Source organism: Haematobia irritans, chromosome 2 (genome assembly GCF_050003625.1).
Source record: "Haematobia irritans isolate KBUSLIRL chromosome 2, ASM5000362v1, whole genome shotgun sequence".
In the NCBI taxonomy this organism is placed as follows: Eukaryota; Metazoa; Arthropoda; class Insecta; order Diptera; family Muscidae; genus Haematobia; species Haematobia irritans.
The window spans coordinates 25,914,237-25,942,054 of NC_134398.1; the positions used below are offsets into that span (position 1 = coordinate 25,914,237).

The 27,818-nt window shown below is 32.6% G+C and overlaps 2 protein-coding genes across 3 annotated transcripts; one reads left to right on the top strand and one right to left on the bottom strand.

Moving 5' to 3' along the window:
• Nucleotides 1-635: 635 nt before the first annotated feature.
• On the top strand, nucleotides 636-12,084 carry Argl (Argininosuccinate lyase). Its single transcript, XM_075293578.1, has 3 exons — nucleotides 636-1,436; nucleotides 11,297-11,697; nucleotides 11,767-12,084. Exons 1-3 carry the CDS (start codon nucleotides 731-733, stop codon nucleotides 12,046-12,048), a joined length of 1,389 nt encoding a protein of 462 aa, XP_075149693.1. The 5' UTR covers nucleotides 636-730; the 3' UTR covers nucleotides 12,049-12,084.
• Nucleotides 12,085-16,878: 4,794 nt separating this feature from the next.
• On the bottom strand, nucleotides 16,879-27,538 carry Tsp29Fb (Tetraspanin 29Fb). Of its 2 annotated transcripts, none has more exons than XM_075293580.1 (5): nucleotides 27,421-27,538; nucleotides 26,604-26,734; nucleotides 18,946-19,134; nucleotides 18,455-18,871; nucleotides 16,879-17,313 (listed from the first exon to the last, which is right to left on the bottom strand). In XM_075293580.1, exons 2-5 carry the CDS (start codon nucleotides 26,685-26,687, stop codon nucleotides 17,080-17,082), a joined length of 924 nt encoding a protein of 307 aa, XP_075149695.1. In that variant the 5' UTR covers nucleotides 26,688-26,734; nucleotides 27,421-27,538; the 3' UTR covers nucleotides 16,879-17,079. The 2 variants fall into 2 exon arrangements, with proteins under 2 accessions (XP_075149695.1, XP_075149694.1); XM_075293579.1 differs by lacking the exon at nucleotides 27,421-27,538 and adding an exon at nucleotides 26,935-27,015.
• Between the last annotated feature and the right edge of the window lie 280 nt (nucleotides 27,539-27,818).

The following is a 27,818-nucleotide window of genomic DNA, read 5'->3' on the forward strand; positions in this document are numbered from 1 at the left end:
AAAATCCCCAAATTTGTGGAAATTCCCCACGAAATCCCCAAGTCCCCAACTCAAAAATGTTGTCCCCATCCACGAAAAAATATTCCCGTACCAGAGGTATGTTCGGTCACGCGTAAGGATTTCTATCAAATCTGGTCTTCGCTTTCTGTATCATTTCCAATAAGATGCCACATCGCAGATGGTGAATTTCGCTCATATCATATCAAAGAGTGCTACCCCATAATATTTTTAGATTATGGGGACATAGTTATGGACCCACATAGAGAAGTGGAGTTATACTATTCACAGTTCGCTAAGTGCAAAGCTGCCGTTATGACCAGAGCGGAAAGCAATGCAGATTTACTTTCCGCTGTACGACGGTGATTCCTGAGCTTATGTTCATAACTAAATAGATTTTATCTACACCAAACTAACTCAGAGATATTAAATATCCCAAAGAAGAAAGATAATCTCATTTTCATGTTCTTAAATTATATCAAATCAACACCTTTACCATTCCACGGGAATTTTTTATGAAAAACAAAAAATCAAAAAATTGTGCTCTCTATGACACTGATAAGAAAATAACATTGTTTTATTATAATTTCATAAAAAAAATCTAAATTCCATTACTACACATATGTAGATGAGATAATAAATGCTGGAATAGTTGTGATTTCCATTTCATCACGTTAAGATCGCGCTCGCTTATCAAATCCAAAGAAAAGACAACAACATACATATCAACGAAATGACACAATTGTGGGGAGGACGCTTTGCTGGGAAAACAAACGATTGTTTGGCTTCGCTTAATTGTAGTCTACCGGTAGATTCTCGACTTTTTGCCGATGACCTTGATGGTAGTAAAGCCTATGCTGAAGCCTTGGCCAAGGCTGGTTATTTGACAAACAATGAATTGTCATCGATTTTGGGTGGGCTAGAGTTGGTGCGTTATGATTGGATTGAGGGCCTCATTAAAATTTTACCCACCGACGAAGATGTGCATACCGTTAATGAGAGACGTCTCACTGAATTAATTGGTGAACTGGGTCAAAGGCTACATACTGGTCGTAGTCGCAATGATCAGGTTGTTACCGATATGAAATTATGGATGCGTAAGGCCATACGTGAAACTTGTATGGCATTACGGCAGACCATGGAAGCTATGTGTCTGCAAGCTCAACAAAATTTAAGTATCCTAATGCCTGGCTATACTCACTTGCAAAGAGCTCAACCTGTCCTATTCTCACATTGGCTATTATCTCATGCTTTTGCTTTACGCGAAGATTGTTTGCGTTTAGCGGATTTACGTATTCGCTCTAATGTTTTACCATTGGGCAGTGGTGCTTTGGCTGGAAATCCTTTGGGAATCGACCGTGTATGGCTAGCTGAACGACTTGGTTTTGCTTCTGCTACTGAAAATAGTATGCATGCCGTGGGAGATAGAGATTTTGTGGGTGAGTATAACGAGCGAAATAGTGAAGTACAATAACAGACCACCAAATCAATCTTGTTGTTGTTGCTGTAACAGTTTTTAAAGGGTGATACAGTCAAAATTTGGTCAATGTAAACTTGACGTATTTCTTTAAATTTTGCATTTAAAAAACCTGCATTTAAAAACCCCTCATTTTGAAGGTGTGTGTGTGTAGAATGTTGCTCCTATTTTGATTTTGGAATTCACTCTTCAGTTGTCAAAATGCCGTCCAAGCAAGAAGAGCAGCGTATCAAAATTTTGCTCGCGCATCGCGAAAATCCGAGCTACTCGCACGCAAATCTGGCAAAATCGCTAAAAGTTACCAAATCAACTGTTACAAATGTAATTAAAGTGTTTGGGGAACGTTTGTCGACAGCCAGGAAATCTGGATCGGGGGGAAATCGAAAAACGGAAGCCGCTGAGACGACAAAGAGAGTTGCCGGTAGTTTCAAGCGAAACCCTAACCTCTCTCTTCGAGATGCCGCAAATAAGCTGGGTGTATCGTCTACAACCGTGCATCGAGCCAAAAAACGAGCCGGACTATCGACTTACAAGAAGGTAGTGACTCCAAATCGCGATGATAAACAAAATACGACGGCCAAAGCGCGATCCCGGAGGCTGTACACGACGATGCTGACGAAGTTAGACTGCGTGGTAATTGACGACGAAACCTACGTCAAAGCCGACTACAAACAGCTTCCGGGACAGGAGTTTTATACGGCAAAAGGAAGGGGAAAGGTAGCAGATATTTTCAAGCACATAAAACTGTCAAAGTTCGCAAAAAAATATCTGGTTTGACAAGCCATCTGTACCTGTGGCTTGAAAAGCAGCATTTTCATAGCTTCCGGGACTGTCAACCAAGAAATTTAAGTGAAAGAGTGTTTGAATAAACGTCTGCTGCCTTTCCTGAAGAAACACGGTTGTTCCGTACTGTTTTGGCCGGATTTGGCATCTTGCCATTACGGTAAAAAGGCCATGGAGTGATACGCCGCCAACAACGTGCAGGTGGTTCCCAAGGACAAGAACCCTCCCAACACGCCAGAGCTCCGCCCAATTGAGAAATACTGGGCTATTGTCAAGCGGAACCTAAAGAAGACCAAAAAAAACTGCTAAGGATGAGCAGCAGTTCAAGGCAAACTGGCTTTCTGCGGCGAAGAAGGTGGACACGGTGGCTGTACAAAATCTGATGGCAGGTGTCAAGCGTGAGGCCCGGCAATTCGGATTTGGAAAAGCTAATGCCTAACTGAATATTTTCCTGACTTTTATACTAATTGAACTTGAAAAAGAAATTTAATTTGATTTTTTAAATAAACGATTTTACCGATTTACACGCGTTTTCCCTTGACCAAATTTTGACCGTATCACCCTTTAATGTAATTTCATCCATTTTGTTCTATGCTTTGGTATTTCAACTGGTGCCCAGATCTAGAAACTCTGCAACAAGGGTGGGGTGCGGGTAGGTTTAGCTGGGCCAGTGAAAAGGTGACGAATGTCATGTGGCCCTTGGTTCCAGATGGGACGCACGTCAGCTATGCTGCTATCAATCACAGATAGGTAGGCAACTTAAATTGAGGCGGCTGTACTTGCCTGATCTTAGTTGGGCCAAAACTACCCTGGTCTCTTTCCACCGGTGCTATGGGCCGTGGTCGGACCCCGAGAACAGGATTAACCTTGTAGTTTCCTACCGCTTCAGCTACAATATCCTCATGAATCCTGTTCAGACCTGTCTGATATGCAGCCTGATCAAGAGGCTAACATTTTTAACGCTGGATCTCGCGCTCTAGAAGATGAAGATCAACCCCTTACATTCCTAGGTGATGGTTGCCTATCCACAAAATGAGGATTTGGATGGCTACTGCGATAGCAAAGCAGGAGCTACTGCTTCGACAATATATAATTCTGTCTACGCACTGGAATGATCTTGGTATCCGCATAAAGGTGATCCAGGGGTGTACTACGGAGACATCCCGTCGCAGTTCTGAGGGCAGCGTTCTGACTGGTCTGGATTTTATTCCACTGCGTGTCGCTCGTTAGTGGTGTCCACACTGGCGCGGCATAGTTTACCACTGACCGGCAAATTGCCTTATAAGTAGTCAACAAGGTTTCTTTGTCCGCACCCCAAGTGATGCCGGTAAGTGACTTGAGGACCTTGTTTCTACCGCGGAGCTTGTTACAAATTGCAGTGGCATGGGCAGACAACTTAAAAAGGCTGTCGAATGTGACCCCAATTATCTTGGGGTAGTTTACTGTCGGAATTATTTCGCCCTCGACTCTAACATTCAACTGCCTACGTACTTCCGGCGCCCATGTAGTGAATAGTGTGGCTGAGGATTTGTTGGGAGATATCCTCATATGTCTAGCAGTGAAATAACTGGTAATCGATTTAATCGATCGAATATGTTATCAACAATGGGCCCGTATGCTATGATTGTACAGTCGTTCACATATGATACAATCTCGACGCCGTCAGGAGGGGGTGGAATCGAGGACAGGTAGAGATTAAACAGTGCCAGAGATATCACTCCACCCTGGGGAATACCCTGTTTAACTCTACGGGTTTTTGACATCTTATCCCTGAATTCCACGTACCACTGGCATCCGTATAGATAATTCAAAATCCAACGCTTGGTTCCTGCCGGTAGGGACGTATCGAAGCGCCACGAAGACCGTCCTATGACACGGCTTGGACTGATTGAGCCCCATATTAATATGTGCCGAAATGGCATGCAAGGCTGTCGTCGTGCTATGTAACTTACGGAATCCATATTGATGGTGGGCCGCTGGAAAATTCTCCACAAGGCTGGGGAAGAGTAGTGCCTCAAGTGTCTTGGGTACTGGCGAGAGAATAATATCGGTCTGTACGATTCACCTTTACTCGAATCTTTGCCTGGCTTCAGTAGTGGAATCAACCTATCCATCTTCCAGACATCGGGTATAATGAGTGATTCCAAGGACAAATTGAGGAGACTGATCAGGTACTCAACTTCTAGTATTCCCAGATGCTTCAGCATTAGCCTTGAAGTTCCGTCGTGTCCCAGTGTCTTGGATTGTTTCGCTCTGTTGATGACTTCGGTAACTTCGGCCGTGGTAAGTTATTGTGTGTCATAGGCTCGAAGACCACGTATGCGACGAGTGGCTCCCCTTTTCGCTCTATTACTCTCGTGATGCTAGACAAACTGTCTGTTGAATAATCTAGCGCATCTCTTCAGATCAGTCACAGTCACGTCACCAAAGGTGACTGAAATCCCATCATCCCTCGTAGCGGGGTTCGAGAGGGCTCTCACTGTTGACCACAATTTACCTGTTCTTGTACCTAGGTTATAGGTGCTCTTAGCATGCGTTCCGCTTGTGCTCGTCGACTATCTTACTAATCTCTAGATTCAGTTCCCTGATTCTAGGCTCAGCAGGGTTAGCACGACGGCGTTCAAAACACTCAATCTTGTATTATTGTTTTCCGAAGTATACATGATTTCCTTGTTATACTCGTAATAGGGCGTGGTGTTAACTTAATAAGCTACGGTTTATGAACTTGGTTAAATATAGATTTAAAAGCTTCTTATAAAAAAATGTACAGCTTGTCAGATTATGTGCAAAATTGTAACTCACAAGATAGGTCCCAAAAGATCGGGAGCCACCGTGGTGCAATGGTTAGCATGCCCGCCTTGCATACACAAGGTCGTGGTTTCGATTCCTGCTCCGACCGAACACCAAAAAGTTTTTCAGCGGTGGATTATCCCACCGCAGTAATGCTGGTGACATTTCTGAGGGTTTCAAATCTTCTCTAAGTGGTTTCACTGCAATGTGGAACGCCGTTCGGACTCTGTTATAAAAAGGAGGTCCCTTGTCATTGAGCTTAACATGGAATCGGGCAGCACTCAGTGATAAGAGAGAAGTTCACCAATGTGGTATCACAATGGACTGTATAGTCTAAGTGAGCCTGATACATCGAGCCTGATACCTAACTTAACCTAACCTAACCTAACCATCGTCTCTTCAGTCTTGGAAAAATTTGTTACTAAAGAATCATTATTTTTGCATTTAGAATTTATTTTATCCACTGACTTTATTTTCATCCCACTGTTTGTTCGGAATTAATATTTCGTAATCCATGGGTTTCCCCCTCTAATTTTCCCATCCATTTCAGTTGACTACATTTATTGTTGTTCCGTGGTGGGTTCACATGCATAGAAATAAAACTTTGACAAAATTGTCTAAATATAGAAATAAAATTTTGACAAAATTCTCTATAGGAATAAAATTTTGAAAAAAAATTTCTATAGAAATGAAATTTTGACAAAATTTTCTATACAAATACAATTCTGACAAAATTTTTTATAGAAATAAAATTTTGACAAAACTTTCTATAGAAATAAATTTTAGACAAAATGTTCTATAGAAATAAAATTTTGACAAAATTTTCTACAGAAATAAAATTTTGACAAGATTTTCTATAGAAATAAAATTTTGAAAAACATTTTGTATAGAAATAACATTTTGACAAAATTTTCTATAGAAATAAAATTTTGACAAAATTTTCTATAGAAATAAAATTTTGACAAAACGATCTATTAAAATTGTACAAAATTTCCTATAGAAATAAAATGTTGACAAAATTTTCTATAGAAATAAAATTTGACATATATTTCTATAGAAATAAAATTTTGACAAAATTTTCTATTGAAATAAAATTTTGATAAAAGGTTCTATTAAAATTGTACAAAATTTCCTATAGAAATAAAATTTTGACAACATTTTCTATAGAAATAAAATTTGACATATATTTCTATAGAAATAAAATTTTGACAGAATTATCTATAGAAATAAAATTTGACATATATTTCTATAGAAATAAAATTTTGACAAAATTTTCTATAGAAATAAAATTTTGACAAAATTTTCTATAGAAATAAAATTTTGACAAAATTTTGTATAGAAATAAAATTTTGACATTTTTTTTACAGACATAAAATTTTGACCAAATGTTCTATAGAAAAAAATTTTGACAATTTTTTCACAGAAATAAAATTTTAACAAAATTTTCTATAAATAAAATTTTCACAATTTTTTTACAAAAATAAAATTTTGACACAATTTGATATAGTATTAAAATTTTGAAAAATTTTCTATATAAATAAAATTTTGACAAAATTTTCTATAGAAATAAAATTTTGACAAAATTTTTTATAGAAATAAAATTTTGACAAAATTTTCTACAGAAATAAAATTTTGACAACATTTTTTATAGAAATAAAATTTTGATAATTTTTTACAGAAGTAAAATTTTGACAAAATTTTCTATAGAAATAAAATTTTGACAAATTTTTCACAGAAATAAAATTTTGACAAAATTATCTATAGAAAAAGCATTTTGACAAAATTTTGTATAGAAATAAAATTTTGACAAAATTTTCTATAGAAATAAAATTTTGAAAATTTTTTTTACAGAAATAAAATTTTGACAAAATGTTCTATAGAAATAAAATTTTGACAATTTTTTCACAGAAATAAAATTTTAACAAAATTTTCTATAGAAATAAAATTTTGACAAAATGTTCTATAGAAATAAAATTTTTACAATTTTCTATTGAAATAAAATGTTGACAAAATTCTCTATAGAAATAAAATTTTGACAAAATTTTCTATAAAAATAAAATTTTGACAAACTTTTGTATAGAAATAAAATTTTGACAAAATTTTGTATAGAAATAAAATTTTGACAAAATTTTCTATAGAAATAAAATTTTGACAAGTTTTTTACAGAAATAAAATTTTCACAATTTTTTTACAAAAATAAAATTTTGACAAAATTTGATATAGTATTAAAAATTTGAAAAATTTTCTATATAAATTAAATTTTGACAAAATTTTCTATAGAAATAAAATTTTGACAAAATGTTCTATAGAAATAAAATTTTTACAATTTTCTATTGAAATAAAATGTTGACAAAATTCTCTATAGAAATAAAATTTTGACAAAATTTTCTATAAAAATAAAATTTTGACAAACTTTTGTATAGAAATAAAATTTTGACAAAATTTTGTATAGAAATAAAATTTTGACAAAATTTTCTATAGAAATAAAATTTTGACAAGTTTTTTACAGAAATAAAATTTTCACAATTTTTTTACAAAAATAAAATTTTGACAAAATTTGATATAGTATTAAAAATTTGAAAAATTTTCTATATAAATTAAATTTTGACAAAATTTTCTATAGAAATAAAATTTTGACAAAATTAGTTATAGAAATAAAATTTTGACAATTTTTTACAGAAATAAAATTTTGACAAAATTTTCTGTAGAAATAAAATTTTGACAATTTTTCACAGAAATAAAATTTTGACAAAATTATCTATAGAAATAATATTTTGACAAAATTCTCTATAGAAATAAAATTTTGACAAAATTTTCTATAGAAATAAAATTTTGACAAAATTTTCTATAGAAATAAAATTTTGACAAAATTTTTTATAGAAATAAAATTTTGACAAAATTTTCTACAGAAATAAAATTTTGACAACATTTTTTATAGAAATAAAATTTTGATAATTTTTTACAGAAGTAAAATTTTGACAAAATTTTCTATAGAAATAAAATTTTGACATATTTTTCACAGAAATAAAATTTTGACAAAATTATCTATAGAAATAGCATTTTGACAAAATTTTGTATAGAAATAAAATTTTGAAAATTTTTTTTACAGAAATAAAATTTTGACAAAATGTTCTATAGAAATAAAATTTTGACAATTTTTTCACAGAAATAAAATTTTAACAAAATTTTCTATAGAAATAAAATTTTGACAAAATGTTCTATAGAAATAAAATTTTTACAATTTTCTATTGAAATAAAATGTTGACAAAATTCTCTATAGAAATAAAATTTTGACAAAATTTTCTATAAAAATAAAATTTTGACAAAATTTTGTATAGAAATAAAATTTTGACAAAATTTTGTATAGAAATAAAATTTTGACAAAATGTTCTATAGAAATAAAATTTTGACAAGTTTTTTACAGAAATAAAATTTTCACAATTTTTTTACAAAAATAAAATTTTGACAAAATTTGATATAGTATTAAAAATTTGAAAAATTTTCTATATAAATTAAATTTTGACAAAATTTTCTATAGAAATAAAATTTTGACAAAATTAGTTATAGAAATAAAATTTTGACAATTTTTTGCAGAAATAAAATTTTGACAAAATTAGTTATAGAAATAAAATTTTGACAATTTTTTGCAGAAATAAAATTTTGACAAAATTTTCTGTAGAAATAAAATTTTGACAATTTTTCACAGAAATAAAATTTTGACAAAATTTTCTATAGAAATAAAATTTTGACAAAATTTTCTATAGAAATAAAATTTTGACAAAATTTTGTATAGAAATACAACTTTGACAAAATGTTCTATAGAAATAAAACTTTGACAATTTTTTCACAGAAATAAAATTTTAACAAAATTTTCTTTAGAAATAAAATTTTCACAATTTTGATACAAAAATAAAATTTTGACAAAATTTGATATAGTATTACAATTTTGAAAATTTTTCTATATAGTATTAAAATTTTGATAAATTTTCTATATAAATAAAATTTTGACAAAATTTTCTATAGAAATAAAATTTTGACAAAATTTTTTATAGAAGCATAAAATTGGACAAAACGTTCTATTAAAATTTTACAAAATTTTTTATAGAAATAACATTTTTAAAAAAATTTCTATAGAAATAAAATATTGACAAAATTTATAGAAGAAATAAAATTTTGTCAAAATTTTCTATAGAAATAACATTGTGACAAAACTTTCTATTAAAATTTTACAAAATTTTCTATAGAAATAAAATTTCAACAAAATTGTCTATAGAAATAAAATTTCAACAAAATTGTCTATAGAAATAAAATTTTGACAATTTTTTTAAACAAATAAAATTTTGACAAAATTTTCTATAGAAATAACATTTTGACAAAATTTTCCATAGATATAAAATTTTGCCAATTTTTTACAGAAATTAAATGTTGACAAAATTTTTTATATAAATAAAATGTTGAAAAAATTTTCTATAGAAACAAGTAAGGAAAGTCTAAAGTCGGACGGGACCGACTATATTATACCCTGCACCACTTTGTAGATCTAAATTTTTGATACCATATCACATCCGTCAAATCTGTTGAGGGCTATATATAAAGGCTTGTCCCAAATACATACATTTAAATAACACTCGATCTGGACAGAATTTGATAGATTTCTACAAAATCTATAGACTTAAAATTTAAGTCGGCTAATGCACTAGGGTGGAACACAATGTTGGTAAAAAACAAGTAAGGAAAGTCTAATGTCGGGCGGGGCCGACTATATTATACCCTGCACCACTTTGTAGATCTAAATTTTTGATACCATATCACATCCGTCAAATCTGTTGAGGGCTATATATAAAGGTTTGTCCCAAATACATACATTTAAATAACACTCGATCTGGACAGAATTTGATAGATTTCTACAAAATCTATAGACTTAAAATTTAAGTCGGCTAATGCACTAGGGTGGAACACAATGTTAGTAAAAAAATATGGGAAACATTTAAATCTGAACCAATTTTAAGGAAACTTCGCAAAAGTTTATTTATGATTTATCGCTCGATATATATGTATTAGAAATTTAGGAAAATTTGAGCCATTTTTACAACTTTTCGACTAAGCAGTGGCGATTTTACAAGGAAAATGTTGGTATTTTGACAATTTTTGTCGGAATCGGAAAAACGTATATATGGGAGCTATATCTAAATCTGAACCGATTTCAACCAAATTTGGCACGCATAGCAACAATGCAAATTTTCAACTAAATCGGAGTTAAAAATTGCCCTCTGTGGTCATATGAGTGTAAATCGGGCGAAAGCTATATATGGGAGATATATCCAAATCTGAACCGATTTCAACCAAATTTGGCACGCATAGCTACAATGCTAATTCTACTCTCTGTGCAAAATTTTAACTAAATCGGAGCAAAAAATTGGCCTCTGTGGTCATATTTGTGTAAATCGGCCTAAAGCTATATATGGGAGCTATATATAAATCTGAACCGATTTCAACCAAATTTGGCACGCATAGCTACAATGCTAATTCTACTCTCTGTGCAAAATTTCAATTAAATCGGAGTAAAAGATTGGCCACTGTGGTCATATGAGTGTAAATCGGGCGAACGATATATATGGGAGCTATATCTAAATCTAAACCGATTTCAATAAAATTTGGCACACTTAACTATAGTACTAATTGTTCTTTTTGTGCAAAATTTTAAGCAAATTAGGGAAAAACTCTGGCTTCTGGGGCCATATAAGTCCATATCGGGCGAAATATATATATGGGAGCTATATCTAAATCTGAGCTATATCCAAAATCAATAGGTATCTATTCTGAGCCAAAACACATACTTGTGCCAAATTTGAAGTCGATTGGACTAAAACTGCGACCTAGACTTTGATTACAAAAATGTGTTCACGGACAGACGGACATGGCTATATCGACTCAGGAGCCCACCCTGAGCATTTTTGCCAAAGACACTAAAATTTTGAAAAAATTTCCTATAAAAATACAGTTTTGTAAAATAAGATTTTTTATTTGGTAGTTTTTGGTTAAATTTTCTCCTCTCTCTTTTGGTAGATTATTTTTGGCTCGAGTGGTAACCGTGCTCCTAGGTTGTGGAAAAATTTTTTACTAAAGAATATTTATTTTTGCATTTAGACTTTATTTTGTCCATTGACTTTATTTTCATCCCACTGTTTGTTCGGAATTAATATTTCGCAATCGAGATTTTACCCCATCTAATTTTTCTATACATTTCAGTTGACTTCATTTATTCTTGTTCCATGGTGGGTTTACATCTTTCCCGTTTATCCGAAGACTTGATCATATATGCTACAAAGGAATTTGATTTTATTGAAATATCTGATGAATTTTCCACAGGCAGTAGTTTAATGCCACAAAAACGTAATCCAGATAGTTTGGAACTTGTCCGAGGATTATCGGCTAATTTAAGTTCCTGTTTAATGGGAATTATGATGACTATCAAAGGTACACCTTCGACCTATAATAAGGATTTACAATTCGACAAGCAATATTGTTTTGAATCATTTGATAAATTGCAACAGACATTGCTGGTAATCAGTGGTGTGATAAGAAATATGATAGTAAAATCACAAAACATGGAAGCTGCCTTAAGTCCTGATATGCTGGCCACAGATTGGGTAAGTTTTTGCGTCATATAAAAGAAAGTCCTTTAATAATATTCGTATTTGTAAATATTTTTTTTATAGGCATATTATTTGGTACGCAAAGGAGTTCCATTCCGTAAGGCCCATCATTATATTGGAGCGGTGGTAGCACATGCTGAACGCCTATCAGTTGATATTAATGGGGTACCTCTGGGAGATTTACAAAAAATTTGTCCCGATTTTGATGTTGATATTTTTAAAGTGGCCGATTATGTTGGAAATGTGGAAAAATATGATGTTATTGGTGGAACTGCCACCAAGTCTGTGAGAAACCAGTTGAAGATTTTAGATGAATTTTTAAATGACCTTAAAAGACATGAGTGATGATAAAGACTATAACACATTGGAAGGATACCTAAACTATCGAGTTTTTAATTTGAATTTAAGCTTATACTAGTGTGGGCAAAAAGTAAGACGAAATTTAAAATTTCTATTTACATTTTGATGTAGATTGCTTGATTGCGCGATTTCAAGTAAATCGCGGTAAAACTTTGGTCTCTGTGGTTATATGAGTCTAAATCGGGCGAAAGATATATCTTGGAGCTATATCTAAATCTGAACCGATTTAAACCAAATTTAACAAGCATAGTAAGAATGTTAATTCTACTCCCTGTGCAAAATGTCACGTAATTCAGAGTGCAATTTCGGCCTCTGTGGTCATAATAGTGCAAATCGAGCGAAAGATATATATGGGAGCTATATCTAAATCTGAACCGATTTCAGTGAAATTTAACACACTTGACCACACTACTAATTGGACTCCTGGTGCAAAATTTCAAACAAATTAGGGTAAAACTCTGGCCATATAAGTCCGTATCGGCCGAAAGATATATGGGAGCTATATCTAAATCTGAACCGATTTCAACCAAATTCGGCCCACTTGACTATAGTACTAATCAATCCCACGGCGGCGGGTTCTCTGTACCGGATTGACCCGATGGGTCCAACTCATCGGCCAGCGGCTGTCACATCAGTGTACGTGTTGTTTCGTCCGTCTTTTTGTGTTGCAGGTGGTGCATCCCGGGGAACCTTCTCCGTTTGCTTTTGGTCCGAGCCGGGATAGAGCAGAACCCCGGACCATGGTACTGTTCGGTCTGCCGAAACCAAATTCACCATCGTTCGGTTTCGGTGAGGTGTAACCGGTGCTTGGAATGGGTGCACTTCCTGAATTGTTCCGGCCTAACATCGCTACGGGAGTATAGTCATACTGACTACGTGGCAGGATGCTGTGCCAGTGATAGTAGCAGTGGGTCATCAGACTATGCAGTCAAGTCTGGAGCTGCCGAGATAGAGCCGCCGGTTGGTAGCTGTGCTCCAGGTTATAGCCCAAACATTGAGTGGCTGTTGTGCGGGCATAACCGATTGGTTCTAGGAGACTTTAATGCCCACCACGAACTTTGGCATTCTCTCCTGGGTAATGACCAGAGAGGCATAGCTTTGGCAGAGCAGATAGATGACTCCACATTTTGCACGGTGAACGAAGAGGCCCCCACGAGAATTATGGGTGATTGCAGCAGTTCGCCATATGTATCCTTGGCATCGCCTGGTCTGATAAATGACGTTTCCTGGCAACCCGTCATTTCATTGGGTTCAGACCACCTCCCCATAATTCTCACCATTAACCGACCCTCCGATTTCATAACCTCTGAACGCCGGACGCTCATAAACCAAAAGAAAGCCAACTGGGAAGGCTTCAAAGAATATATAGATCGCCGAATATATAGATCGCCGAATTGCACAAGTGAGGCCTAACTTCCCAGCTGAAGTGGCGGGACTCGCAGACGAGAGTGATTATCGCCGTCGTGCTCACCCTGCTGACCCTAGAATCAGGGAAATGAATCTAGAGATTAGTAAGATAGTCGACGAGCACAAGCGGAACACATGGTTAGAGCACCTGAAGCAATGTAACCAAGGCACAGGAACAGGTAAATTGTGGTCAACAGTGAGAGCCCTCTGGAAGACCGCTACAAGGGATGATGGGATTTCAGTCACCTTTGGCGACGTGACTGTGACTGATCCAAAGAGATGCGTCAAATACTTCAACCGACAGTTTGTCGAACATCCCAAGAATGATAGAGCGAAAAGGAGAGCCACTCGTCGCATACGTGGTCTCCGAGCCGATGACACACCACAATTTACCGCAGCCGAAGTTACCAATGTCATCAACCATCCAAGGCGCTGGGCCCCGACGGATTTTAAATGCTAATGCTGAAGCACCTGGGATTACTGGGAGTTGAGTATCTGACCAGACTCCTCAAGTTGTCCTTGGAATCACTCGTTATACCCGATGTCTGGTAGATGGGAAGGGTGATTCCACTACTGAAGCGAGGCAAAGATTCGAGTAAAGGTGAATCGTACAGACCGATATCCCTTCTCTAGCCAGTAGCCAAGACACTTGAGGCACTACTCCTCCCCAGCCTTGTGGAGAATTTTCCAGCTGCCCACCATCAACATGGATTCCGTAAGGTACACAGTACGACGACGGCCTAACATGCCTTTTCGTACACATATCACATATCAATAGGCGACTTAATCATCCCAAGCCGTGTCATAGGACGGTCCTCGTGGCGCTTGACCTATCGAAAGCATTCGATACGGTCAACAATGCCACATTATTCGAGGACATCGAGAATATGTCCCAACCGGCAGGAACGAAACGTTGGGTTCTGATATATATGTGTGGACGCCAGTCGTACGTGGAATTCAGGGACACAAAGTCAAAACCCCGTAGAGTTAAACAGGGAGTTCCCCAGGGTGGGGTGATATCTCCGGCACTATTTAACCTCTACCTGTCCTCGATTCCACCCCTCCTGACGGCGTCAAGATCGTATCATATGCGGACGACTGTACAATCATGGCATCCCATTGTTGATGACATATGCGATCGTTTAAACGTCTACATTGCTGATCTTACCAGTTATTTCACTGCTAGAAATCTGAGGATATCTGCCACCAAATCCTCAGCCACGCTGTTTACTACATGGACGGCGGAAGTGCGTAGGCAGTTGAATGTTAGAGTCGATGGCGAAATAATTCCGACAGTAAACTACCCCATGATACTCGGGGTAACATTCGACAGCCTTTTCAGGTCATCTGCCCATGTCACTGCAATATGTAATAAGATCCGCGGTAGAAACAAGGTCCTCAAGTCACTTGCCGGCAGTACTTGGAGTGCGGACAAAGAACCCTTGTTAACTACTTATAAGACAATTGGCCGGTCAGTGGTAAACTATGCAGCTCCAGTGTGGACACCGCAGATTAGTGACACGCAGTGGAATAACATACAGACCTGCCAGAACGCTGCCCTTAGAACTACGACTGGGTGTCTCCGCAAACCATCATCTCATGGATACACAACCACCACCCAGAAACATAAGGGTTGATATACATCATCTAGAGCGCGAGATCCAGCGTTACAAAAGAGAGCCTCTAGATCAAGCAGCGTATCAGGCAGGTTTGAACAGGATTCATGAGGATACTGTAGCTGAAGCGGTGAGCAGCTACAAGGTTAATCCTGTTCTCGTCCACAGCCCATAGCACCGGAGGAAAGAGACCTCCCACGGCAGACGAGGGTAGTTTTAGCCCAATTAAGATCAGGCAAGTGCAGCCGTCTCAATTCCTACTTATCAGTGATTGATATCAGCGTAGCTGACGTATGTCCAAGTTGCAACCAAGGGCCACACGACACGCGTCATCTTTTCTCTTGCCCTGCTAAACCAACCCGAATTACCACCAGATCACCCCACCTTAGTCGCAGAGTTCCTCGATCTGGCCACAACAATGGATGAAATCACAATAAACTAATTGTTCTCCTTGTGTAAAATTTCAAGCAAATTAGTGTAAAACTCTGGCTGCTGGGGCCATATAAGTCCATATCGGCTGAAAGATATATATAGGAGCTACACAGTCTCACATAAGTTTACATACCCTTGAGGTTTTTACCTTATAACTAAACAGGTTTCTTGTTGTTGTTTATAATCCGGACTAAAAAAATCTTCTTGAAAATTGACAGACACTTTGTTTTTCAAATTAATTTACAAAATCTAAAGCATATATATGCATATTTTATTATATTTTATTAATTAAAGAAAATACAATTTCTTAAACCGTATGTAAACTTGTGTAAGACTGTGTATATCTAAATCTGATCCGATTGCAATCAAATTTCGCACACTTGACTACACGACCAAGTGTAATGTCTGTGTAAAATTTCAAGCACATCAGCGTAAAACTCTGGCTTCTGGACCCAAATAAGTGTATATCGGGCGAATGATATATATGGGAGCTATATCTAAATCTGAACCGATTTCTTCCAAAATCAATAGGGTTCTATTGAAAGTTGTGCCAAATTTGAAGTCGATTGGACTAAAACTGCGACCTAGATTTTGATCACAAAAATGTGTTCAAATACAGACGGACATGGCTAGATCGACTCAAGGACCCACCCAGAGCATTATTACTAAAGACACCATGTATCTATCTCGACTCCTTCTAGGCGTTGCAAACATATGCACTAACTTCTAATACACTGTTCCATAGTGTGGCGCATGGTATAATTAATTGAATTAATTAATTTTCTAATTGAAACTAGAGGTGTGCACGTGACACGAAATTGTCGTGACTCACGCGTGAGTCGTGAGTCACGCTCATGTCAACGGCGTGAGTGTGCGTGATTAACAAACCAAAATGTCGTGCGTGAGCGTGAGTCACGAAAACAATATCTTCGTGAGAATGCGTGAGTAACGAATTACGCTCACGAAAATAATCCCGCTCTCCAACATAAAACTATTAAAAGTTAAATTCGTTTGCAAATTTAGTGACACTTTGGATGTTAAGAGTTTAATAACGCTCTCGATTTTAATCGTGCTCATGATTTCAGACACGTCCCTCAGGTATATTACTCATAAAATTATTCGTGAGTCACGACATATTTCGTGAATCACGATATTTTTCGTGAGTTACGGTATTTTTCGCGAGTCACGATATTTTCGTGCGTGAGCAGAAGTTTTCTTTTCATGAGTGTGCGTGAGACCTACCAAACAATATCGTGCGTGAGTAAGATTTTTACGTCGTGAGTGTGCGTGAGTAAAATATTACTCACGTGCACACCTCTAATTTGAAACTAAAATATAATTTTGTGGAGTAAACATTAAATTGCAGTTTCTTTGTGACCTGTGGCACTTTTGTTTATTTATTTGGATACAATTTTGAAAGAAATATGAATTTTGTCACAATTAGTTTTTGTTTTGTTTTTGTCATTATTCATACAATTATTTTAATAGTTAATACAATTATTTATATTATTTATGTGGTTAAATGGTACATATGAAAATCGTTTAATTTGATTCGTTTAAATTAATTTACACTGGGACTATTGGGTGTATAGACAATGGGATCGTGTTCCAAAAATTTCTCCGATTTCTCCAATTGTGTATAACCAGTCATGGGGGAATTCATGGGTGGAGCCATTTTTCCTCCAGAGATCAGGACACCTAAGCTTTGTTGTAACTGCCAACGGCGAGCTTCACGCAATGATTTGTTACGTCTCAAGGTCTTGGCCAACATGAAAGCGCATAGGGCACCCAAAAGCTGAAAGAAATTCATAATTATTTTGGGTACACAGAAAAAAATATCTCCAAAATATTTCCAATTAAAAAGTTGATTGAAGTTGAAAATTTTTTCTATTAATAAATTAATTGATACAATTAACTTTTTAATCGAAATAGAAACATTAACTTAATTGAGACAATGATTAGAAATTTTAAAATTCTTATTAAAAAATTAATTAAGACAAAAGCTGAAAGAAATTCATAATTATTTTGTGTACACAGAAAAAAATATCACCAAAATATTTCCAATTAAAAAGTTGATTGAAGTAGATTTTTTTCTATTAATAAATTAATTGATACAATTTACTTTTTAATCAAGATAGAAACATTAAGTTAATTAAGCCAATGATTGGAAATTTTTAATTAAAAAATTAATTGAGACAATTAACTTTTCCGAGTCAATTAAAAAAAGTGATGGAAAACCTTTTTAATTTTTAACTAAAAATGGAATGATTGGAAATTTTTAATTAAAAAATCAATTGATACAATTAACTTTTTCCGAGTTAATTAAGAAAAGTGATGGAAAACTTTTTGATTTTTAATTCAAAATTTATTTCAAACAATCAATTTTGTAATCAAACTAAAAACACTAACCCCCATTTTCATATAGCTCCGTTAGTGTTTCGTTAACTAACCAACTTTTAAACCGTATTATGAACGAAGCTGTCATCTTGCATATATATTCCAAATGCTAGTTAGGAACTTAACTGACGAAAATTTTTCAGTTAAAGTTAACCGGAGAAAAGGTATTTGCAGTTTACTTTCTCTTAACTGGCAGTTAAAGCCTAACGGAGCTACATGAAAATGGCCGTAAGTCAGTTAAGAAAGTAATAGAAAATAATTACATTTTTAATGAAAAAAAAAATGAATTGAGTTTTGTTATCAACGTCAATTAAATTTTTAATTGAATCAATTAAAAAAATTAATTGAAATTTGCTAATGAAATCAATTAATTTTTTTAAATCAAGTATTTTTTCAATGTCGAATTAAAACTGCGATTAATACTATCATTTTCGTGATTGAACACATTTCAATTAAAAAATTAATTGGATCAATGAATTTCGTGATTGAATCAAAAAAAAAAAATTTTTTTGTGTCTAATCCTTAAATTTTAATCTCACCTGGACAAAAGCCACTGTGGTGGCTCCAGTTGCTATCAACATAGTACTTTGGGATATAATGAAATCCATACGACCCAAACAACCATTTTCGTATTGCTTATCACATTGATCGAAATTGTAGACATTGAAGAGACCACAGCAAGAATTGGGAACATTGATCTCAACTACACCATTACTCTCGCTAACATTGGTCTGGGGATAGTGATTGATCCAATCATTGGGTCCATTCACACCACAACATTCCAAACCTCCTTGCATAAAATCAACTCCGGTCTTGATGTATTCATTGGTTTGATAGTTAACCAATGATTCATTCATTGTGCGTATTAACATTTCTCGTACTTGTCCTTGCATGACAAAGGCAGCAATAGAGGCGGATATTTCCAAAATAAAGACCATAAACAAACAAACACCATACTGTTGGTGAAAAGTTGAAACAAGGAATCGATAACATGTCCTAGGTGATATATTTTTATTTTATTTCAACTTACCAAATTAATTAGCATGACACTCTCCTTGATGGCACCATAAGCACCCAATGTGGCAACAAAAAGTAAAATAAAACCAATGGCAATTAGAAGAGCTGGAGGTGAAAGGAAATGATCGTCAACGAATTGTCTGAAGTCACCGAAAATGGCCTGAATGGTTGAGCCAACCATAACCAATAGAATTGCGGTTATCTGAAAAGAAAAAAATAAAATAATTGGGTTTTTAACATCGACCTTTATTGAAGTTGGATTAATAATTTCTGTGATGCAGAAATTCAGTCGGGATTAATATAGGTCCTACGGCAGAATTTGGATCATTACGGATGTATTGCCACTATACCGGAAGGTATTTGAACCTATGGTTATGGAATTTAAATCTGAAATTATCATTTATGGAGACTATAAGCAATTCAGGATCTCCCAGGAACCATTTTTTGTTTGCAGTTTACATGTGATCCCAAATCTCTCGTCCTCAAGATGCTCCAGAAGTAAACACTTTGATCGAGTTAATTTGGCTGTATTCACACTAGAAGTCAAATCGGCCCAACAAAGCTAATATTTATCAGAGTATGGACCGTTTTAGTCTAACTTTGAATATGGGATGCATACACTGAAAAAAAGCATACTCGGATCCAAAGATTTTGTCTTTACTTTAAAAAAATTGGTATTGATTCCGAGCCAAAGAAGCGGAGAATACAAGTAAGGATACTTTTAAGACACAATTCTCTTTTAAAGTTAGGTTTTGTGTACTTGCTTCTAGGAAGCAAATTTTAATTTTTCGCTTTCTCAGCTTTTTTCCTTCATATGCTATCAAAGTCCTTTAAAAACGAGTTAACGGCAACTTTATTTTCCAAATTAAGACTAGACTTCCAGTAGAAATTATGCTATGTTTGAAGTAAAAAACTTCTTTAAAATAAAGTTTTGAAAAACATGTCCTATATTTGAACGATTTTTTGCTTTGTAGTCAAGATGCAAAAAAAAAAAAACAAAAAATTTAGAGACAATTTCATTAAATTTAAAGAATTTTTCTGAATTATTAAAGTCAAGTTGACCTTAGCCTATAAATTTTTTCCTTCATGTTAAGATACCCATTTTTAAGTCAAATCACTTAATTAGAAGGATACGACTTCATTGAAAAGTTTATCGACTTTTGGACAAGGAAAATAACTTTATTTTAGAGAAATGCGTCTTCTATGCTAAGCAAAATTTGTATTCGTATTTTAAAGACATGAAATCTTTGACCTCACGACAATTTTTTTTTCAGTGTACAGAAAAAATTAATCTGTCTCAATATTTGGGATTACAGCCACTGTTGCCACAATTGGTAGAATTCTACCGTTAGTTATTTTACTGTTTAGTAGATTGGTAGAATTCTTGATATTTTGGTAGATTTTGCAAAGTATTCCTCTGCAACTAAGGGGTATGTCAATTTTCTATAGAAAAATACAAAATTTTGACAAAATTTTCTATAGAAATAAAATTATTACAAAATTTTCTATAGAAATAAAATTTTGACAAAATTTTCTATAGAAATAAAATTTTGAAAAAAATTTCTATAGAAATAAAATTTTGAAAAAATTTTCTATAGAACTAAAATTTTGTCAAAATTTTCTATAGAACTAAAATTTTGACAAAATTTCCTATAGAATTAAAATGTTGACAAAATTTTCTATAGAAATATATAGTTGAGAAAATTTTCTACAAAAATAAAATTTTGACAAAATTTTCTATAGAAATAAAATTTTGAGAAAATGTTCAATAAAAATTAAATTATGAGAATTTTTTTGATAAATTTAATATCTTCAAAAAATTAATCAAAAACATCAAAATAAGAATTTTGGTTCACATTTTGGTAGATTATTTTGGGCACGGCTAAGGGGTACTTCAATTTTCTATAGAAAAATATAAAATTTTGACAATATTTCCAATAGAAATAAAATTTTGACAAAATTTTCTATGGAAATAAAATTTTGAACAAAATTCCTACAGAAAAAAAATTATGAGAAAATTTTGTATAAAAATAAAATTTTGAAAAAATTTTCCATAGAAATAAAATTTTGACAAAATTTTCTATAGAACTAAAATTTTGACAAAATTTTCTATAGAAATAAAATTTTGAAAAAATTTTCTATAGAACTAAAATTTTGACAAAATTTTCTATATAAATAAGGTTTTGACAAAATTCCCTATAGAATTAAAATTTTGACAAAATTTTCTATAGAATTAAAATTTTGACAAAATTTTCTATAGAAATATATAGCTGAGAAAATTTTCTATGGAATTAAAATTTTTACAAAATTTTCTATAGAAATAAAATTTTGAAAAAATTTTCTATAGAACTAAAATTTTGACAAAATTTTCTATATAAATAAGATTTTGACAAAATTTCCTATAGAATTAAAATGTTGACAAAATTTTCTATAGAAATAAATAGTTGAGAAAATTTTTACAGAAATAAAATTTTGACAAAATTTTCTATAGAAATAAAATTTTGAGAAAATGTTCAATAGAAATTAAATTATGAGAAATTTTTTGATAAATTTAATATCTTCAAAAAATTAATCAAAAACATCAAAATAAGAATTTTGGTTCACATTTTGGTAGATTATTTTGGGCACGGCTAAGAGGTACTTCAATTTTCTATAGAAAAATATAAAATTTTGACAATATTTCCAATAGAAATAAAATTTTGAATAAAATTCCTACAGAAATAAAATTATGAGAAAATTTTGTATAGAAATAAAATTTTGACAAAATTTTCTATAGAAATAAAATTTTGACAAAATTTTCTATAGAAATAAAATTTTGACAAAATTTTCTATAGAACTAAAATTTTGACAAAATTTTCTATATAAATAAGATTTTGACAAAATTTCCTATAGAATTAAAATTTTGACAAAATTTTCTATAGAAATAAATAGTTGAAAAAATTTTTACAGAAATAAAATTTTGACAAAATTTTCTATAGAAATAAAATTTTGAGAAAATCTTCAATAGAAATTAAATTATGATACATTGTTTGATACATTTAATATCTTCAAAAAATTAATCAAAAACATCAAAATAAGAATTTTGGTTCACATTTTAGTAGATTATTTTGGGCTAAGGCTGAAAAAATATTTACGTGATATTATTAGATATTAAAGATTACGCAACCTCAATTTTAGGATGCGCAATTTACACACTATTAAGGACAAATTTCTTTAAAATTATGCAATTTTAATTCAAAGAAAGTTTATAATCTTTGCTTTAAAATTTTTTTCATTAAATTTAGGACGCACATTTTTAAAATTTACGTCCCTTCCCTAAAGTTGCATGTCTTTAAACTAAGGCAAATTTTCCTTAAAGTAAAGAAAGCACATTTTTGATTAAAAGAAATCGTCCTTAAAGTAACTGAAATATTGAATCTTTAGATTTAAGATAAAAACACTTCAAATATAGGCTAAAATTTATTTTGAGGATTTAGCACCTTTGTTTGTTTTTTTTTTTTTTTGGAATTAAGAAAATATTTTTTACTTCGAAGTATCCGTCATAATTTGGATTTTTATACTGGCATTCGTTTGTACGTGAATAGCTTTATTCATATACCGGAAAAATAGAATGAAAATTCGATAAATGAGATCTGTGTACTAATTTTAATTTTATAGATTTTATCAATACCAAAATCCTTTAAGGAATGTCAAAATCGTTGGATCCAAGTAAACTTTTTTTGAGTGCAGTAAAGTCAGTTTAATATTCTGTTAGTTAATCGAAATTGGAATGATTTAGGAAAAGTTTCCCCAATATGAGAAGTGTCCCTACACTGAAAAAAATATTGACCTAATATGGAAGATTATAAATTTTAGGACTCGAAATATACGCAACACTAAGGACAAAATTCTTTAAAATCTTGAAATTTTGCGTACCTCTGTTGAAGTTGCAGATCTTTGAAGTAAGGCAAATGTTCCTTAAAATAAAGAAAAACATTTTTAATTGAACGAAATCGTCTTTAAATCAACTGACACATTGCATTTTTAAATTCAAGATAAAAACGCTTCAAATATAGGCTAAGACTTATATTAAGGATTTTCACCTTGGTTTAAAGTTTTTTTTTTAGCATTAAGAAAACAGGTTTTACTTTGAAGTACTTGGCATAATTTGGGTTTTGAAACTGGAATTTGTTTGTACATGAATACCTTTAATAATATATCGCAAACAGAGTATAAAAATTCGATAAATGAGATCTGTATCCAATTTTAATTTTATCGATCCTAGATTTAAAGCCAGGGAGGTCTATAAAAATGTCTTTATTTTAAAGAAGCTGCATCTTTGGCTGGGAATCAATACCAAAATCCATAAAAAAGGTAGTTCAAAATCTTTGGAACCAAGTAAACTTTTTTTTGAGTAAACACTTAAAAAATGTTTTTTTTTTCTTTAGCGAATGAACTAAAAAAGAAAATAAGCATTTTACTAAATTTTTCACAAAATAGTTTAGAATATCCTATAATTTGTAAATTTCAACAAATACGCTTCTACACTGAAAAAACAGTGAACCCACCAGGAAAGATAACTTTCGATTAATTTTAGAAAATTTGGAACTTTTTTAGAAAATTTTAACTAAACGGTATTACAAGCGCTGGCATCACTCCGATATGGCAAAAATAAGTAAATATTTTTCGACAAATTCAAGAAAATTTATTAGACATAACTAAATTTTTTCAGTAGTTAAAGAAAATTTTGTAGTTTTAAGAGAAATCTTGGAGTTCAAAATTGCAAGAATGTCTTTAGGTGACATACGAAGTTCATGATGGACACATTTTTGGTAAAATTTACAAATTTAAAGAAATAATGTACTATTTTGTAAGAAATACGAAATTAGGAAATCTTTATGCTTTATTTGTGCATAACTTTTTCCCGTTTTTTAGTTCATTTAACTAAAATACGCAAAAAATTATTTGACTAAAATAAACTTTTTCCAAACATAATGATTCTATGAACTATTATAAAGTTAATACGGCTTTAGTGAAATAGAGAGTTCACTTTTTTTTGAGTGTATTTTGAATTTTTTGCTGGGTAAAGTACGTCAACGTTTATAACAAATATAATATATTTTTCTTCCAAATAAACTTTTTACCGTGAAAAAAAAAAAACAATTTCATAAGATGTCCATTGGTCTAATATATTTCTATGAGTGTATGCTTATCTTTTACTATAGGGCATAATTTTTAAATAAACAAACAAACTTACACAATTATTATGGTCACAATACATAAATAAAGACTATTCCAAACGAATCATTATTAGAGTGAATCATGGATTGGAGAATTGGAATTTGAATTTCATTTCATGTGGCAATTGAAACGATAATATAAAACATAAACGTTATAATATCTATCTACGAGTATATATATAAAATTCAAAGTACGAGTATGTTTGTTTACTTGTTTGTATGTTCCGGGTAATCTCGGAAACGGCTGAACCGATTTACTTGAAACTTTCAGAGATCGTAGGGGGGTGCGTACGTCGTAAAAATAGGGTATTTTATTTTTTGATACCTGGTCGCAAAGGGGGGCCTCCACTTTGTCCGACTTTTCGAAAATTGGACCAAAGTTGACCGAATTGCTTAAAATTTTCATTAAAGGTTAGAGTTGACATCTAGACAAAGATCCGCTATTTTATTTTTCGATATTTGGTCACGGAGGGGGACTTGCCCTTTGTCCGACTTTTTTTAGAGTACCTTGAAGAACTAAAATTCTCTAAATTACCCCAGATTTACAGAGAACATGCGGTGAGGTTATGAAGTTAATATGGGGTACCTGATGTGTTCATATGTGAACGGGGAGGGGAACCTCCCCTTTGCCCGACTTTTTGGAAACTTGGAACAAAATTATCCGATTTGCTTGAAATTTTCAGGGAAAGTTGAAGGGGGCGTCTAGACAAAGAACGGCTACTTTACTTTTCGATATTTGGTCGGGGAGGGGAAGATCTCCTTTGCCAGATTTTTTTTTTTAAATAAAGTGAAAGCAAAACTAAAGTCCTCCGACTGAAATTTTACGGAAAAACTGTGTGAGATTACAAAAATTTATATGAGGTTCCTGATTTTTCAACATTTGGTCCGGGAAAAATAAAAGGGCATAGGGAGACATCCGCTTCTTCTTAAGTACATACAGATAAACAATTAAACTTTTCCAATTTACTTGAAATTTACAGAGGGTGTGGGGAGAGGAAATGAAATTAATATTGGATACCTGATTTTGTGATATTTGAACTGGAAGAGGGGTCGCCCCTTGCCCTGCTTTTTGAAAACTGGGCTTTTAATTTGTGCTTGACATTTTCTGCGACGTTTACACAAGATACGCTGCATGCATCATTTCGATATTTGCCCGGGGAGGGGGATCTCCTCTAAAACTGAAAAAAACTAAAATTCTCAAGTTTTCTTGAAATTTACAAAGGCCGTGGCTGAAGGTTATGAAATCAATGTGATGTGCCCGTTGTTTGGGTACTTGGACGGGTAGGGACCTTCTCCTTGCCTCACACTTGAAGGAAATTTTTTAGATTTTCTTGGAATTTTTAGGGAAGGTTAACGGTGCTATTCACTTCGGTGTTTGTCGATATTGTATCGGGGAAAGTGAGGTTACTTTAAAACAATAGAGCAAAATTCTGCCTTCTCCGATCTACTTGAAATTTACAGGTAACCTGGGAGGAGGTTATTAAATTAATACATGATTTTTAAATTAGTACATGATTTTTTTTCGGGAAATTCCATTTGTAACATATGGAAAATATGATAGCGGACATAAGAACGACAAACAAATACACACAGAAAACATATAACATACCAATATATTTTCAAATAAAAGGTTTATTGAAAACCTAATCAATTAAAAATTAACTTATAACTTTAATTTTTTAATGAAATTAAAATTAAAACAATTAAGAAAATGATTGAAAATCTTAAATTTTTAATTAAATCATTAATATTAAATGTATATGATTAAATAAAAAAATATTTCCAAATAAGAAAAAAAAATTTTTGAGAATTTTATTTGGAAGTAATTGGTTTTATAATATTATAGGTTCATTACAATTTTAATAAAATCAAACGAAAAACTTAATCATAATTATTATCGTAATTCTAAGCCCTTGTAAAATTACAAGTAAATTATTGCATATAAAAGAAAAATAATTATAAATAAGTAAACAATAATACAATATATAAAAAAATGAAAGTTCCCGGAAGAAATAAATTATTTATTGATCAAATTTATGTTTAATTAATTCTATCCTGGTGGATTCTCTGTTTTTTTGAGTGTAGGTATTTATTCCTAGGTATTAATGGTCAGAAATGTTAAAGTATGTATGAAGTAATAGGCTGCCATTTTAGCCTAATCAAATTTATTAAAATAATTCGATTTAAGTGAAAATCGATTTAATTCAATTTATTTCCAAATTGGTCTATCTATTGAGCTTTCGTATATTATGTGTCACCCTGTATATACTCTTGAGATGAGTATCTATATTAGCAGGTGATAGATAAGAGGTATATAACTTTACTCTCTCTCCCTCTCTCTTTGAATGAATCAGTAGCCACAGTCAGTCAACAAAATGGCGTTATTGTAAAGATTTGAAAAATGTAGATTTAAAAGGAGCTATTTTAATTTGTATACTAAATAAATACTTACGGCAAACATAAAGCTCACTATCAGCAGCATATATTTGGCACAGCGCATGCCAGAATTTAATTGGAGATCTCTCGCGGATGCCATTATGTTTTCAATGTATATCACTTTTCAATCAAGGGCTCCAGAGTTTCCTGTTTCCAAAAAGGTTAAAACGGAAATGCTATAAAATTATTATTAGGTTTACGGTTTGTTTAGAATTCAAATACAAATGAAATTTTAAATTAAATTAGCATATATGATGAAAAAAATAATAATAATAAATTTTATTTTTCATTGTATTTTTATCTTTGGTTTTTTAGAACTTTGTTTTTTTTTGCGCGTTTTCTCTTACAACTTTTTACCAGCCAAGTTACAGAAATACTAAAAAACCTAAAAGCTTTTTTCCAATTAACACAACCAAATGACTTATTGCCACATTTATTTTTGTTGTTTTTTTGCATTTTTTTGTTAAAAAAAATTATTGTTTGTCTCTTGCTAAAGTTGTTAACGTATTTGTTATTGTTATTGCCTTTATCAGTACTTATTTTCACTATAACAACAACAATAACTCATTCACTTGCGGGAAGATAACAACGATAAATCGACAACGATATGATAAGAATGACTGCCAGAATGCCTTATTCACAAACCGTCTGATTGCTTGCCTTCTGTTTTTATTCCCACACCGCGAGACCGATATTTTCGCAATGCTCTAGTTTTGTAGCTTCGATATTTTTATTTTTGTACTCGTTGAGGTCGAATCTGGTGTTATTCACAAAAATAAATATGGAAAAAAAAACATTTCTATTTTATTCACAATTTCAAGTTAAATATTTACTTTTATAATCCTATGCAGATTCCGCACTCCAAAGTCAGTTTCACTCAGATTTTTTTCTTCGACTATCTAGCCGTTTTTCAGTCTCTATAAGGCCAGAGTTCAATGGGAACTATGACTTTTTATATAAAGGAATTTTAAAATGAAAAATTCCTTGCAATGTCCTTAAACTCTGTTCACCTCTATTATTCTGGTGACCAGTTGTCATGTCATTATTGGTGGTTTTGGTTTCCATGGTTTTCAGTTGTCCATTTTTACCAACCCCTTTTATTGTTTGAACAAATGTTTATTTGCTTGGTTGTGGGAATTATTATTGATTTTTTTTAATCAGGTCTAAAGCGTGAAATACAAATAGTTAAATAACATACGAAATAAGGCGTAAATTGATTTAACTCAAATAC

Bases quoted from the DNA above. Each gene is read 5' to 3' on its own strand.
- Tsp29Fb (XM_075293580.1), bottom strand. From the start codon at position 26,687: ATGGCATCCGCGAGAGATCTCCAATTAAATTCTGGCATGCGCTGTGCC. The intron at 19,135-26,603 runs GTAAGTATTTAT...TTTTCTTTTCAG, and splicing joins TAGTGAGCTTTATGTTTGCC to ATAACCGCAATTCTATTGGT. The intron at 18,872-18,945 runs GTAAGTTGAAAT...TTTCACCAACAG, and splicing joins GTGTCATGCTAATTAATTTG to TATGGTGTTTGTTTGTTTAT.
- Argl (XM_075293578.1), top strand. From the start codon at position 731: ATGACACAATTGTGGGGAGGACGCTTTGCTGGGAAAACAAACGATTGT. The intron at 1,437-11,296 runs GTGAGTATAACG...TATACATTTCAG, and splicing joins GGGAGATAGAGATTTTGTGG to TTGACTTCATTTATTCTTGT. The intron at 11,698-11,766 runs GTAAGTTTTTGC...TTTTTTTTATAG, and splicing joins ATATGCTGGCCACAGATTGG to GCATATTATTTGGTACGCAA.